Source organism: Leptosomus discolor, chromosome 2, assembly GCF_034619465.1.
Source record: "Leptosomus discolor isolate bLepDis1 chromosome 2, bLepDis1.hap2, whole genome shotgun sequence".
In the NCBI taxonomy this organism is placed as follows: domain Eukaryota; kingdom Metazoa; phylum Chordata; class Aves; order Leptosomiformes; family Leptosomidae; genus Leptosomus; species Leptosomus discolor.
The window spans coordinates 126118294-126134701 of NC_141392.1; the positions used below are offsets into that span (position 1 = coordinate 126118294).

Sequence of the window (16408 nt, forward strand, 5' to 3'; positions counted from 1 at the left end):
CGTGGAGGTCACCCCACTGCCTGCTTCCCACACCCCCCTGCCCTGCCCAGCACTGGGGATGTGTCCCAGAGGGACACTCAAGGACCCCCATACTGGCTGCTGGGGGATCACCTGGGACACCTACACGGAATTTTAGGGTTGGGAAGGGAGCGGGCAGCTTTCCACGGCTGCTGCCCGTGCCTGCCCGCTCTCCTGCCCGCAGCCGGGAAAACCCTCCGTCGAGCTTGCACGGACCAGCTGAGCTTGAGGCAGCTCCAAAACATCTCCGGGGCGTCCTATGCCACGTCGAAGCGCTTTTCTGGCAGCGATGGAGGTGTTTCTTCTTGGGGTTCGGGGGGGCTGCTGCACTGCCAGGGCTGTGGCACCCCGGGCGGCTTGCACACCCGGGCGTACAGGGGGTCGGGGCTCCCCTCGCTGCCCGGCTCCTCCTGGGAGATGACCTTGGGCATGGGGGTGCTCGGTTTGTCGCTGGTGGGCAGGGATGGGGAGCCCCCCGGGGTGCTGCCAGCATCGCAAGGCTTTTTTAGCGTCCCAGATTTGTACCGGATACTTTCGTAGATGGGACCCTCGGCGCCAGGCACGGGGTCCGCTGCGGGTGTGCCGGCATCCCCGGGTACAACCGGCAGCTGCCGGTGCTGCAGGAACTTGGGGGTCCTTGGGGCTGGTCCAGAGAGGGTGTGGGAATGGGGTGTCCAGCCCAGTGCGTGCAGCCCGGGGTACCCCGCAGTGGGGTTATCCAGGTCCCCCGGCACCGCGGGGCCATCCGCCTGCTGCTGGGGCTCACTGGGAGAGGGGGTGCCTGCAGGGAGGGAGAAGAGGAGATGCTGAGCCAAGGAGGGGGGTACCCCCACCATGATCACACTGCGGGGGGGGGGGGGGGGGGGGGGGGGCAATCCCCAGCTAACGTGGGGATAAAGTAGCACCAAGTAAATGGGATTAAATGGGCCCCACTCCCACTTCTGTCCCCACTCTCTGCTTTTAGGAAGAAAGATGATAAAAAGCAAAGGAAAACCAAGGAGAGCATCCCCGGGTTGCTGGTGCTCCCCACCGCGGGGCCAGCGCGGTGTCGGGACCTGCCGCCCGCCTGCCCGCGCGGCGGCTCCTGCCTTTGGTCAAATATTTATTTAAGAAGGAGGCTCTGCTCTGGGTGCAGGATCTGTCAACATGGGAGCTGGCAGAGCGGGGCGCCCAGCCGGTTTGTTCACTCCAAAGGCGAGGGAGACACTGGAAAAGCTGCATAACAGGGTGTTTCTCCTCCCGCTCTAAATATGCAGGGATATGGTGGTCCGGTGGGATTGGGGGTGCAGGACCCTGGGTGCTCCCACCGAGCTGCGGTGCGGGGTACGTGTGTGCAGCGTGGAGGTGGAGGTGTGGGCCGCTGGCTGGTGCAGGAGGGGGCAGGGTCGGACCCAGGCCAGAGCCCCATGGGGCCGGCACGGCCTCCTCACTGCCCTCTGACTCCCTCCTGGCAGAAAGCACCCCCTGCCCCGGGAGCACCCCAGTGGGAGCACCCCAATGTGAGCACCCCAGCGTGAGCACTCCAGCATGAGAACTGTGTGAGCAGCCCCAGGGTGAGCACCCCAACATAAGCACCCGAATGTGAGAACCCCAACATGAGCACCCCAGCGTGAGCACCCCAATGTGAGCACCCCAATGTGAGCACCCTAGTATGATCAGCCCAGCATGAAAACCCCGGTGTGAGCACCCCAACGTGAGCACTCCGACATGAGCACCCCGAGCACCCCATCATGAGCACCCCAACATGAAAACCCCAATGTCAGCATCCCCAGCATGCGCACCCCAACATGAGCATCCCAGCGTGAGCACCCCAGCACGAGCATCCCAACATAAGCACCCCCAGTGTGAGCATCCCCAATGTGAGCACCCCAACATGAGCACCCCAGCATCAGTACCCCAAAACAAGCACCCCGAACAGAAGCCCCCCACCATGGGCACCCCAACACGAGCCCCCCGCCATGAGCACCTTACCAAGAGCACCGCCGTGCACCCCAGCATCCCGCCTGCGCACCCCAAGGGCCCAAGGCTTTGCACCGAGGGTGTCCCTTCCCTGTCCCACCGCAGAAAAGCAGGAGAGGGCGAGGGCCAAGGAGGGGGGCTACGCAGCCAGGGCCCCCCTAGGATTGGGGTCTCGGGGGTGCAGGCTGGTGGGGCCACCCCGTGAAATCCTCAGGAGCTCCCGTTGCAGCGCAAGGAGGAGCAGGAACTTCGCTTGAGCAGCTTGAAGCTCGGGCACGGCGGGGCGAGAAGGGGAAATTTCATGGGGTTTAATTATCCTCGTTATCCAACGGTGCTCAATAACGTGTTCCTGGCGTAAACTGGGAGAGAAACTCGTTCCCGGCTGCACGGAGCAGCGAAGGGGCCGAACGCTGAATCCAGTGGGACGGTTTGGAGTGTTAAAACCTCTTTTTTAAAGCTTTCCCAGGCAATTCCCTTTCTGCGGGCACAGAGCAGGCCAGGGGAGGGTTTAAAACAGCTGACACGGCCCTGCTGGAGGAACTGAGACTTGTGGCTGGTTTTACTGGGACATTTTGCTGGAACTGGGAATTTTAGGAGCTGCTTTTGGATCCAGCTACCAGACCCTGCAGCCTCCCGCGAGCCCCTTCACCACGGCCGCGGGGCATCCCTGTCCTCTTCTCCAAAAGTAGCTGTTTGCTGCTAACGAGCTTCACTAATTTCTCCCATTCTGGCCACTGGCCACCCCGGCCTGGGGGTGGGATGCAGGGGTGCAGCCCCACACGTCGGGCCAAGAGCCGGCTCAAAGTCCCGCCGAGCTCCTCCAAGTTCATGGGCCGGGCAAATCATTAACCGGGCTGGGGCGGCAGAGCGCGGCTGAGCCCCAGGGACCTTCGGACCGCGGCACCCAGCGTCGTGACACCGGCGTGGCCCTTCCCCGGAGCGTGGCGTCCCGGTGCCAGGGGACGACGACCCATCCTGCTGCACCCCGAGGAGAGGTGGCTTTTTGGGGAGCCGGCACGTGGCACCCAGCACCCACCTCCCTGGGTGTGTGAGGGCCCTGGGAGCACCCACGGCGGCAGGGCCAGAGGTGGCAGAGGGACACGGCCACCGTCCCCATGCCGTGACCTACCTCCCGGCAGTGCTGCTCCCCCGTCGCTGCAGCCCAGCCTTGCCAGCTTCACCTGCGGCGGCAACAAGGGGGTGCTCACGTATCAGCCCCCTGGCACTTGTGCATCCCCCCACGGGTACCCGTGCATCCCCCTCCCCGGACAATCCTGGATGCCCCCAGGAAAATGGGCATCCCCCCTGGGCAGTCGGGCATCCCCCCAAGTACGTGTGCATCCCCCCCAGTACGTGTGCATCCCCCCCCCCAGTACTTGTGCATCCCCCCCAATACTTGTGTATCCTCCCAGTAAGTGTGCATCCCCCCCAGTACGTGTGCACCCCCCCCCAGTACGTGTGCATCTCCCCCAGTACGTGTGCATCCCCCCCAGTACGTGTGCATCCCCCCCCAGTTCTTGTGCATTCCCCCCCAGTACTTGTGCATTCCCCCCAGTACGTGTGCATCCCCCCAGTACGTGTGCATCCCCCCCCAGTACGTGTGCATCCCCCCAGTACGTGTGCATCCCCCCCAGTACTTGTGCATCCCCCCCAGTACTTGTGCATTCCCCCCCCAGTATGTGTGCATCCCCCTCCAGTACATGTGCATCCCCCCCAGTACATGTGCATCCCCCCCAGTACTTGTGCATCCCCCCCAGTACTTGTGCATCCCCCCCGCCCAGTACTTGTGCAATCTCCCTGGCAGTTGACCATAACCCCTGGGACTCGTACATCCCCCTGCCAGCACTTGTGCAACACCCTGGGCACTCGTGCATTCCCCCCAGTACGTGTGCATCCCCCCCGGCACTCGTGTATCCCCCCCCAGTGCTTCTGCATTCCCACCCTCAGCACTTGTGCAACCCCCCCCCAGTACTTGTGCACCCCCCAGCACTCGTGCACCCCCTCAGCACTTGTGCAAACCCCCCCCCCCCAGCACTTGTGCATCATCCCCCAGGACTTGTGTGCACCCCCCAGCCCTTGTGTGGCTGTTGGGGGGCTCAGGGGGACCCAGGATATGGGGGGGGGGGGGTGTCAGCACAGGAACAAGGCGCGGGGGGGGGGCGGCTGCCCTCTGCCGGCACCGAGAGGTTCCAGCAGTCCCCCACTGGCCCCACAAATCCAGGGGGGGCACCCGTGTCCCCTCCAATCACCCACAGCCCCTGCGAACCCCAGGGTGGGACACCCATGGGGTCACACCGCACCCAGTGCCACCCGCTGTCGCCGTCCCCCTGTCCCCATCCCCATCTCCCCCCGCTCCCCCCCCCCCCCCCCCCCCCCCCATTCTGCCCTGGCCTTGACGCTTTTTTGGGGGCCGATTTAAGCATTTGGGGGGAATTTGGGGCGAGGAGAGGGATGTTCCCTGTGCTGACGCTGGAGGGCTGTCGAAGCACACAGGATGCGGGGTGGGGAGGAGGGAACAGGGGACAAGAGGGGACAGGGGACAAGAGGGGATGTGTGGGGCCAGGCCACAGTCCCCTCAGCCCCCCCCCCCCCCCCCCCCCCCATCCCACCACCTCGCCCTCCAGCCGGGATGAGCAGCCACAAAGCCACCCGGTGGGGACCCCAGGGGGACTCACCCCTCGGACGAGCCCAGGGTTTTCCTTCGTTCTCTGGGTGAAAACCCGCCGGTTCCCCCTGGGGAAGAGGACTTGAGAGGTCAACGGAGCCACGTCCCATCCCCAGGGGTGCTGGGGTCAGGGTGGGCTCAGAGGTGACACGCTCCCCCCCACCCCTGTCCCCTCCTTTCCCTGCTGGCTCCTGTTAATTCGCTCCCCCATGTCCCCTTCCCCAGCACCCGTCCCCTTTCCACTCGACCCCGCACAAGCTGCACCCAGAGCATCCCCTGGCACCAAGCTCCCCATCCCACTGCTGGACAGTGACCCCCCTGTGGCCTCCCCCCCCCCCCCATGGCATTTCCTTGGATCCCACGGTATCCATGGCAAACCCTCAGGAAGAAGCCAAATCCCCCCCTTTTTCCCCCGCCCCAAGCGAAGGTACCTGTGGGAGAAGGAGCAGAGGAGGACCAGGAGCAGCAGCAAGAGGCCAGTGGTGGCCAAGCCCCAGGTCACCGCAGCTGCTGGGGCCACCGAGCCCTCTGCCCGTGCCGGAGCCATCGAGCCCCTGGCGGGGAGGCAGAGCTGGGGGAGAGACGAGACCCAGGTCAGGCCGGCGGAGGGGGATTGGGGTAATAATGGGGTGCACGGGGCTGGAGGGGCGCTCCCGTTCTCCCGTTACTATCGCAGGCAGTTTTTGCAGAGCTCCCTCCCCAGCCCTTCATAGAACCGTAGAATTGTTTAGGTTGGAAAGGAATCTTAACGTCATTGAGTCCAACCATTAGCCCAGCACTGCAACTCCACCACTAAACCGCGTCCCCAAGCGCCACCTCTGCACGTCTTTTAAACACCTCCAGGGATGGTGACTCCACCACCTCCCTGGGCAGCCTGTTCCAGCGCTTGACAGCCCTTTTAGTGAAGAAATTCTTCCCCATGTCCAACCTAAACCTCCCCTGGTGCAACTTGAGGCCGTTTCCTCTCGTCCTATCGCTTGTTCCTTGGGAGAAGAGACCGACCCCCCCTCGCTCCAAGCCCCTCTCAGGCAGCTGCAGAGAGCGATCAGGTCTCCCCTCAGCCTCCTCTTCTCCAGGCTGAACACCCCCAGCTCCCTCAGCCGCTCCTCACCAGACCTGTTCTCCAGACCCTTCCCCACCTTCGCTGCCCTTCTCTGGACACGCTCCAGCCCCTCAAGGTCCTTCTGGCAGGGAGGGGCCCAAAACTGCCCCCAGGATTCGAGGGGCGGCCTCACCAGTGCCGAGCCCAGGGGCACGATCCCCTCCCTGCTCCTGCTGGCCACCCCATGGCTGATACAGGCCAGGAGGCTGTTGGCCTTCTTGGCCACCTGGGCACACTGCCGGCTCACGTCCAGCCGGCTGCCGACCAGCACCTCCAGGTCCTTTCCTGCCGGGCACTTTCCAGCCGCTCCTCCCCAGCCTGGGACCCCCGTCGGGATGCCCAGCGTCATCCCGCCTCACTCTCCTTTCCTGGGGGCAGAGGATTTTGGGGTGACTGGAGGTGCAGGAGAGCTCTGGGTGGGGAATAAGCACTTGCCCGTGGGCTCTGGGAAGTTGGGCCCCGTCCCCAGCCCAGCCTCGGAGCGGTGGGTGCTCCCGCCTCTGCGGCGAGGGGCAGCGGGTGGCAAAGCCAGCTGGGGGATGGGGGGTGATGGTGGGGGTTGGGGGTGAAGCTGGGGGGTGTGGGGGTGATGCTGGGGGATGAGGGTGAAGCTGGGGGTTGGGGGGTGATTCTGGGGGATGGGGGATGATGCTGGGGGGATGATGCTGGGGCGTGATGCTAGGGGATGGGGGGTGATGCTGGGGCATGTGGCAGTGATGCTGGGGTATGGGGGGTGATGCTGGGGGATAGGGGTGATGCTGGGGGATGGGGGTGAAGCTGGGGGATGGGGGTTGATCCTTGGGGTTGTGGGGGTGATGCTGGGGGATGTGGGGGTGATGCTGGGTGTTGGGGGGTGAAGCTGGGGGTGGGGATGATGCTGAGGTATTGAGGGTGATGCTGGGGCATGGGAGGTGATGCTGGGGGATGGGGGGCGATGCTGGGGGTTGTGGGGAGTTGTGCTGTGGCATGGGGGTGATGCTGGGGTATTGGGGGTGATGCTGGGGGTTGGGGGGTGATGCTGGGGTATTGGGGGTGATGTTGGGGGTGGGGGTGATGCCGCTGCACTGGACCCCCCCTGCTGCATCCCTGCCAAGATGCCCCAAACCCACACCGAGCCCGGGGAGGACACTCAAGAGAAAACACATTGCCTGCCTCCCCCCCCAAAAAAAAACCCCGTCTCCTTCTTCCACCCAAGCCCCCCCTGCCTAAAATTTGGGGCAAACCGAGCTGCCCTGACAAGCCCAGCCAACCCAAACGCCAAACAGGCTGAGCCCGCTCTGCCGGCTGTGACTCAGCCTTCCCGGCACAGCACCCCGGCCCCCAGAGCCATGAGGGGGTTTGGGGTCCCCCCCAGCAGCTCCCCGGCCAGGACCCCCCCCTGGCTGGGGGTGGAGTCACGCTCCAGACTGGCGGCGCTTTGGCCTCTGGAGCAAAATTAATTCGGGATTTCTTCCTCATGGATGCTCCAGCCACCCTCCTCTAGCTGCTCTGCCAGCCCTGGGGGACACGTTGGGGCTGGGCACCGGTGACATCCCGCACCCCTGAGCCCCCCAACCCGCCGCATCCTGCGCCACAGCCTGCTCTGCCTCAGTTTCCCCAGCCGTGCCCTGAGACGAGCGAGACCAGCTCGAGGTGACAGCCCACACCTCGCCTCGCTTGGCACCCCAACCAGGACGGGACTGGGGACCCCAGGGCTGGGGACCCCCTGGTTTCCACCCCTGAGGAAGCCACTCACCCCACGGGGACCCCCAGGCCGGGCAGGGCTGGGTGCAGGCAGCTCCTCTCGCCGCTCAACTTTGGACGGGAGCGGTGGCTGGGTGGCACCCGCCGCACCCCGGCTTCCTGCTCCCACGGGACACCCGTCAGCACCCGGGCCTGATGGAGCGTGTCTCCACGGGCATGGCGGGGGGAAACTTGCACCCCAAGAAGGGATCCTGCACCCCGAAACCCAGCACCCCTAAAATCCATAGCCCCCAGAAGCGTCCCAGACACCCAGGAGGGGTCTTATGCCCCCAGACCCAGCACCCCTGAAGCCTGCACCCCCAGGAAGGCTCCTGGTACCCCAAGAAGGGATCCTGCACCCTGATACCCAGCACCCTTAAAATCTGTAGCCCCTAGAGGTGTCCCAGATACCCAGGAGGGGTCTTACATCCCCAGATCTAGCATCCCTGAAACCTGCACCCCCAAGAGGGCTCTTGGTACCCCAAGAGGGGTCCTGGACCCCCAGGCTCAGCACCCCTGAGACTGGGAACCCCAGAAGGGGTCCTGGTCTGCAAGGATAGGTCCTGCACCCCCAGACCCAGCACCCTTAAAACCTGTAGCCCCTGGAGGGGTCTCAGACCCCCAGGAGGAGTCTTACACCCCCCAGAGCCAGCACCTCAGAGACCTGCACCCCAGGAGAGGTCTTACACCCCCAGACCCAGCACTCCTGAAACCTGCACCCCCAGGAGGGCTCTTGGTACCCCAAGAGGGGTCCTGCACCCCCAGGCTCAGCACCCCTGAGACTGGGAACCCCAGAGAGGGTCCTGTTCCCCCAGGAGGGGTCCCACACGCCCAGAGCCAGCACCTCAGAGACCTGAACCCCAGGAAGAGTCCTGCACCCCCAGACCCAGCACCCCTGCGACCCCTTCAGGGAACACAGTCCTGCCACTGAGAAGGGCGCCCCAGGACCAGCCCCCTCCCGGCCCCCCAAACTGTCCCCAGGCACCTGCTTCTTGTCCAGCTCCTCTGTCCCCAGCGCTGGCCATCCCCTCCACCCTGGATCCAGGCCACTCTGGATCATCCCCCATTCTGGATCCCCATCCATTTCTGATCTTCAGATGTGCTGGATCACTGTCTGTCCTGGATCCCCACAGGAGAGAGGAGAGGAGAGGAGAGGAGAGGGAGAGGAGAGGAGAGGAGAGGAGAGGAGAGGAGAGGAGAGGAGAGGAGAGGAGAGGAGAGGAGAGGAGAGGAGAGGAGAGGAGAGGAGAGGAGAGGAGAGGAGAGGAGAGGAGAGGAGAGGAGAGGAGAGGAGAGGAGAGGAGAGGAGAGGAGAGGAGAGGAGAGGAGAGGAGAGGAGAGGAGAGGAGAGGAGAGGAGAGGAGAGGAGAGGAGAGGAGAGGAGAGGAGAGGAGAGGAGAGGAGAGGAGAGGAGAGGAGAGGAGAGGAGAGGAGAGGAGAGGAGAGGAGAGGAGAGGAGAGGAGAGGAGAGGAGAGGAGAGGAATGCCTCGTGCAAACCTCATGAAGTTCAACGAGGCCAAGTGCAAGGTCCTGTACCTGGATCAGGGCAAACTTCCCTCCCTGGCAGGGCTCCAGGCCAGGCTGGATGGGGCTGGGAGCAACCTGGTGTAGTGGGAGATGTCCCTGCCCATGGCCAGGGGGTTGGACTAGATGGTCTTTAAGGTCCCTTCCCACCCAAACCCTTCTGTGATGATTCGATGATGATGATGATGAGAAGGGAAGGGAATATGAGGAATAATACTACATAATAATAGACAAATAAATAATAATATTCTCCCCTCCCAGCCAACATCTGCAAGCCAACATGCACTCAACCCAAGTGGGGCTGGCAACCCAAAGGGCAAGCACGCACAAAACATGTCCAAGAGCTGATCATAACAAAAAAGGACAATAACTGCCTTGTCCCAGTCGAGAAAGAGACACATTTTCTTGGGGAAAAAAGCCTTTCTGGCTGTGGAGATGTGGGATCGCAGCATCCCTGACGCACTGATTGACCCAGGAAGCAGGGATCACACCCAAGTGGTTCGGCGCCGTTCTCGGCCTCGCACATCATCGTCGGAATATTTGGCTTATCGGGAGTTCATCCACAAGGACGTTGTGGCATCCATCGGGATTTTCTGCAGAGGGCAGCACGACCCAGGAGATGGGATGAGTTTTTCCCTCCCGGTGTCACTGAGAGATGGTGAAGATTGATCAAATCTGTATTTTTTTTTCAGCAAAGTGCTCGATGGTGAGCTCACCTCGCTGCCAAAATGCTCTGGAAAAAGGTCTTGATGAAATGGAGATTGGTAGAAAATGGCATATTTGACAGTAATAATTCAGAGCTTTTTTCCTTCATCATTTCCATGCTATAAATATGCTGGGACCTGGCAGGATCTGGGGAGCAGCTGTAATCCCACGGAGCTTTGCCCCGTCCAGGCTGCAGGCTCTGAGCTCCTGCTTTGGAGGATGGATCCGTGCTCTGAAGCACCCAGAGACCAAAAAACCACTCGTTTTTTTCTGTACAAATATTGAAATAACCCACTTCATCATTAAAAAAAGAGGCATTTCTACTCCCGTGGGGCCATCACCAGAGAAAGAAAAGTCCTGGGCAAATTAAGGGCTCGTTTCCACCGGGTCCAGAGCAATAAGCCCTGGGCTTGGGTACAAGAGGAGGATGCTTTAGTGTGACCATCATTGGGTTTTTAGGTGATTTGCACCGCGGTGGCTGGAGATTTGCCTCCTCCAACCACGTGAATTGATTCTCCGTCAGCATCTGAAGCTGAAGCCATGCGAGCGGGAGCCCAATGTGAATGTAAATAAAGGTGGACACGTCGCCTGTCGATTAAATCAGTTTAAATTTGCATTTTAATTCCTACCTGAGCGATTCAGCTGCAGATGAGAGGGACGGGGGCAGTGGGGAGGAAACCGAGGAGCCGTGCAGGAGCTGGCCTTTGTCAGGGCAGCTCTGTAACACATTTCAGGAGGTTCCCAGGTCTGACAAGGAATTAAACATATTTTATTCTAGTATTTGCTTCTCAAGGAGCATGCCAAGCGGTTGCTGGGGGTACAAGCACAACCCAGCTTATTCTCCAGCCCCTCCACCTGCCCAAGTGCTATTAAATTAACTTAAGCAATCAAGGAAGCAATTAAATGAGATAGTTCAAGGGCACAAAAATCCTCACCAAAATATTGCACAGGAGAAACCCAAGCTGCAGAAAGCCAGGGCACCGGCTCTTCCTGCTCCTTTCTGGGGGCCTTTGTGCCCTGTGGGGTCCCGGGGATGGTGGGAGGTTGGTTGAGATGCAGCCCATGGGACGAGAAGCAGGTTTGGGACCTTGGTAGGGACCAGTCCCCGTGTTGGTCAGCCCTGGGCTCCGCTAGGAGACAAAATGGGATGGAGGGGGTGACCCAGCAGCTGGCACCGGCTCTGAGCTGGCCTTTGTCTCTGGTGCAGAATGGGCTGCCTTGGCCCCAATTTACCCACTTTTTTCCATGCAAAATTCACCATGCAACTCCCAGGGGTCCTGCAGCCTCACTGTGCATTAAAGCATCCTCCAAAATCCCCATCGCCTGGCCGAGAGGTTTCCTCGAGCTACAAATACCCTCCCAGGAGCGTCTTTGAGGATGCTCCAGCTTGGAGAAGAAACCAAAGGTGGTCAGAAGTCCCACCACCAGCTTTGCATCCTGGGCGCAGCGGGATGCTGAGCACCCAGAGGCTGGGCTGAAAAGGAGGCTGCTGAAATTTCGGGGAGCTGGACCCAAGCTGATGCTTCCTAAAGCAGGAGTGACAGTGACATTTGACGATCCTGGCCTGTTGCCTCTTCTAATTAAACCCTCTGTCTCCAGCAGTCATTTGTCGCCCTATTTTAAGGCGGTTGGAGCTGCTGTGCCATTCTGACGTTCTTGCTTCAAAATTTAATGACTTTCAAAATTTTCCAGCAGGCTGAGAAACGCAGCTCTGTGACCTGCAGCCAAAACCATCCCCTTGGGAGCTGCATTTGGTGGAGCCAGTGAGCGGAGGTTTTGGCACGCTGGCGCAGCTCGGGAAGGCAACGCCACGTGCCAAGTTGAGTTTATACCATTTTGTGCCTGAAAGGAGCCTGGTGAAGTTTAAGGGTTTCTCGCAAGTGAGCTGACACTGTTGGGATGGGTTCACATGCAGATGGCTGCAGGGCTTGGCCAGGTGACACCTCAGCACCCTTTCCCTGCTGTTCCCCCCCGGCTATTTCCCATCTCCAAGGCATCCCAGAAACTTTTTGGCTCGCTCAGGCTCTCAGCATTGCCCCAGCACAGGCAGCTGCTCTCTGCGGTGCTGGTGTTTCCCTTCACCTCTTCTAGGAACATCAGGAGCAAAACCTGCCTAAAATCCAAAGGAATAAAAATCATTCCCCACCTTCCTCTCCCAGTTCATGGATGGCCCAGCTCTGGCCCACCAGGAAAAGGAGAGGAAACTCTAATTTACCATTTTCGAAATAAGCCGGTGCTAAACAGCCATCAGGGATGGGAGCAGGGAAACGGTGATACCAGGGAAGTCTACAGGCTTTATCCAAGGTTCTCTACAGGCTTTATCCAAGGTTCTCTCCAGACTTACTCAACATCCAACGTCACCACAAAGAGGTACGTTAGGACACTGTGGACTCAACGCGCATCTCCACCCACGCGTGGCCAAGAGACTTCCACCAAGACCATGGAAAAGGAGCGGGGTGTGAAGACATCAGTGTATATCAATACACCCTTGCTCCAGCAGCAGTGGCTGCCAGGAGCACAGCCATCTGTCCTCCACCGTCTTCCTGGTTGGGCTCTACGTCATGGTGTTCCTGAGCTTTGGCTCAGGTTATCTAAAAATTTGACCTAAAGCTGCTGATGTTGATGCTTCGTTTATTCTGGTGGGCACGCTAAAGCTTTCTGCAGGACGTTGAAGGTCACTACTGTAGCCATTACCATGTTGAGGTGTATTTTGGGGGCATTTAGGCAACAACCGATCTCCATCTGAGATGATGAAGCTCAGCGCCGGAGTCAGTGGCTTTGGTGATTCATCTCACCAACTTTCCCATCATCTCCTCTGGCTTCGATAAGTCACCACGGTCACTGTCCGGAGGAGACTCCCTATTCCTGGAGGCCTATCCTGGACCTCCTCGTACTGGGACACTGGTACTGACTATGATGCCAGGCATCCCACCGAGGTCTGCACTTTCACACCTTTCCACAAATCCTGGGATTTTGTAGCATTCTGCAGCTCCGTAGAGAAGCCAGAAGCCTTGCTTTCTTCCAGCGAGGACGAAAGGAGGGAGGCAGCCAGCCAAAGGCGAGACCAGCTGAGGAACAGCATCCAGTCTAGGAGTGGGACACCAGCTGGAAATCCTTACCCCGAGGATCCAAATGCAACTGCAGCACATTGGGGAGCTCCGGGTGCTGCACCGCACCCCCCACGCAGGAGTTTAACCAGCTCCTGGAGCTACGAGGGTCTTGCGGGAAGGAGGTTCACTGTCCCCCACCCACGGGACTTGGGGATCCCCGTGAAGGTATCAGCAGTGCTTGGTGCAGAGGCATGGGTGGACGTTGGTGCTGTGGAGCCAAAACACTTCAAAACCAGGTTCATTGAGGATGTGGTTGCACCATGGAGGTCCAACTGCAGGTGTGCAAGGTCCCCTTGCTTCTCCTCTGGAGCCATCATCTGCATCTCCCCCTTCCAGATGTGGCACCTGGACCCTCCCATTTCTCTTCCCTCTGCCACATCCATCCCAGATACATCTTTAAGCAGAAGGGATCCAGTATCCATCAGCTCCACCAGTCCCAAATCTCAGGCACAATGGGCAGGCGGGCATTTTTCCAAGGTAAGACCAGGAGTTGCATTGAGCCATTGAGCTGTTATGCAGTAGGAGAAGAGGGGACCAAATACAGAGCACAGGTGGAAGGACAGACTGATGAAAAAAATAATAAATAATTTTAAAAAATAGTATTTGAAAAAGACCAAGTGTTGAAGATGCTTTACAACAGCCCGATGTGTTTATATGAGGACTTTTACAGCTGTGAAAAGCGGACAGGGGGATTGCACATCACTTTGTGGCAGAATCAATTGAACCAGGACAGAAAAATTTCTGACGTGTTTCATCTGGTCTTGCTGTGTGCAGGGAATCAGAGCAAAACCCACCGGCTGCATCCCTACTGGTAAGAGAAACTGTCTTCTGGTTTCAGGGGTCATCAGCTGGTCCCGGGAGCCACAGACTAAAGCCTTAGTTTACAATGGGAATCACAGAATCACAGAGTGTGAGGGGTGGGAAGGCACCTCTGGAGATCATCCAGTCCAACCCCCCTGCCAGAGCAGGACCACCCAGAGCAGGTCACCCAGGAACGCGTCCAGGCGGGGTTTGGATGTCTCCAGGGAAGGAGACCCCACCACCTCTCTGGGCAGCCTGTGCCAGGGCTCTGCCACCCTCCCAGGGAAACAGTTTTTCCTCATGTTCATGGGGAACCTCCTGTGCTCCAGCTGGCACCCGTTGCCCCCTGTCCTGTCACTGGCCATCACCGAGAAGAGCCCGGCTCCACCCTCCTGACACCTGCCCGTCACGTATTTATCCCCACTGATGAGGTCACCCCTCAGCCTCCTCTGCCCCAAGCGGAACAGACCCAGCTCCCTCAGCCTTTCATCCCGAGGGAGATGTTCCACCCCCTCCATCCCCTCTGGGGCTCTGCGCTGGACTCTTCCCAGCAGTTCCCCGTCCTTCTGGACCCGAGGGGCCCAGACCTGGACACACTATTCCCGATGGGGTCTCACCAGGGCAGAGCAGAGGGGGAGGAGAACCTCTCTCGACCTACTGACCACCCCCTTCTCATACCCCCCAGGATGCCACTGGCCTTCTTGGCCACGAGGGCCCGTTGCTGGCTCATGGGCACCCTGCTGCCCCCCAGGACCCCCAGGTCCCTTTCCCCTACGCTGCTCTCCAACAGCTCAGTCCCCAGCCTGTGCTGGGACATGGGCTTGGCCTTTCCCAGACACAAGACTCCACACTCGCCCTCGCTGTCGTTCATCCAATGTCTCCCCCCCAGCTCTCCAGCCTGCCCAGCTCTCGCTGAACGGCAGCACAGCCCCCTGGGGTGTCAGCCACTCCTCCCAGTTGTGTGTCATCAAAGCCAGATTTGACCTCAGTTTGAAGTGGCTTCTCCAGATCTATCATCTTGAATGGTTTAGAGAAAATGCGATTAGTCCCCAGCCTTCAGCCAGGAACATAAAAATGTTGTGATCATTTAATATGTTTATTGGTAGGAGGATGGGAAGCGTTTCTTTGGGCAGCAAGATTGTAGCATGTGGAATTCATCACAGGGCAAAAGATCCCAACTCTCCTCTTGTTTCCACCGGCATAAATCAGCTCTTACTTGGGGGGACCTTCTCCAAGAGCAGAACCGAGCCCAGCTACCAAGTCTGGTTTTCACAGCGGTTGTATATGTTAACGGCTAATGGTATCGTAGCAATATGTGCAAAGGCAGCTGCAATCACATCTCCTGAAGGTTAGTTTAGTGTTTGGGAACCATCACAAAATCAATGTGGTGGCATTAAGCGGCATATTTGGGTATTTTTCTCTTTCCCGAAGTGTAGAAATTGAATATGCAGCGTGGTTAAACCGAGCTGGAGCTGGCAGAAAAAGGACTTAAAGTGAAAAAGAATGGTTGGAGATGGAAGAGGGTGCGTACGAGAGCCAAACAACAGCTCCAAAGGCAGATTTGACAAGAGAAGAGCAAATGAATGCATGAAACTCGAGCCTCCTAGCGAGCGCAATAGCGTGAAACAATGCAGGATTGTTAAAACAAAAAGAAAAAGAAAAAACCCAACAAATAAGTTCAGAGCAGTCGGGTTTCTTGCCAAGAGCATTTTCACAGGACTGAATATAATAAAATAAAGTGTTGGCAGAGCTCTGCCAGAAGATGATGGGGTGGAGGAGAAGAAATGACAGCGAGGAGGGGGGTGTACTGCGACGGGGCTGGGGAAGCAAAATTGCTTCGTGTTATTCCCTGAGCGCTGCCCGGCGAAGCACCCGGGGTCTGCAGGATGCCGGCAGCGCTCTTCAAAGCGACCGGGGACAGCGGTATTGATCTCAAGTGGAAAATATGCGGCGATGTATAGTATAACCAGGCATCGGCCAGCCGGCAGGATGAAGGGAATCTTTCTTCCGAAAGAAAATGGAGTGTAACAGCGGGTCGTAGCGACTGTGATATCGCACGCGAGCTCTGCTCCGCTCCGTCTGCTCCCAGCTCAACGGAGGGGAATGAGGGAAGCAGAGCGACCGCCGCCACAAGCTGACTTCGGAGAGGGACGAGGCACGTAGGGCTCAATGAGGGACATCTGTCCCCCGCCGCCAGCGCTGACACCTGGGATCCCATCCCATCTCCAAAGCCTCCCGGAGAACATTCAAAGTCCAAAGATTTTCACCGTTTCCCTGTTACATCCGTATTTCAGGCCTTTTTGCAAGGAAAAAACAGGAACAGGGAGGGGATTTTTGGCTTAGCAGCAGGGGCCATGAAGGGGTGTGGTATCCCCAGTCCTTAATGCAGAATTTTTGGGTCAGAGTGAGAAAATCCTGGATTGCCACTGGCAGATGCCTGTTACTCACTGATATACAAACCAAGCATGGCTTCCCGCAGGCGTACATTGGGGAAAGCTCCTCGTTTTCTGTGGTGGCTTCTGGAGGTGAACTGCTAGGGAGCGAGCAGAGGGGGTAGGAGGAGAAGCAGCATCTGAGAGCATCCACTGCACTTAGAATCATTGAATCACAGAACGGTTTGGGTTGGAAGGGACCTTAAAGGCTGTCTAGTCCAACCCCCCTGCCATGAGCAGGGACACCTTCAGCTGGATCAGGTTGCTCAGAGCCCCGTCCAACCTGGTCTTGGATGTCTCCAGGGATGGGGCATCTACCACCTCTCTGGGCAGCCTGTGCCAGTGTCTCACCAACCTCATCATAAACAA

The 16408-nt window shown here is 59.0% G+C and overlaps 1 protein-coding gene across 1 annotated transcript; it reads right to left on the reverse strand.

The window, feature by feature from the left end:
- Nucleotides 1-275: 275 nt before the first annotated feature.
- LOC147416079 (uncharacterized) lies at nucleotides 276-5189 on the reverse strand. The gene is made up of 4 exons (XM_086460496.1): nucleotides 5074-5189; nucleotides 4653-4710; nucleotides 3107-3158; nucleotides 276-799 (listed from the first exon to the last, which is right to left on the reverse strand). The coding sequence occupies exons 1-4, from the start codon at nucleotides 5187-5189 to the stop codon at nucleotides 276-278; spliced, it is 750 nt and encodes a 249-aa protein (XP_086316622.1).
- Nucleotides 5190-16408: the final 11219 nt, after the last annotated feature.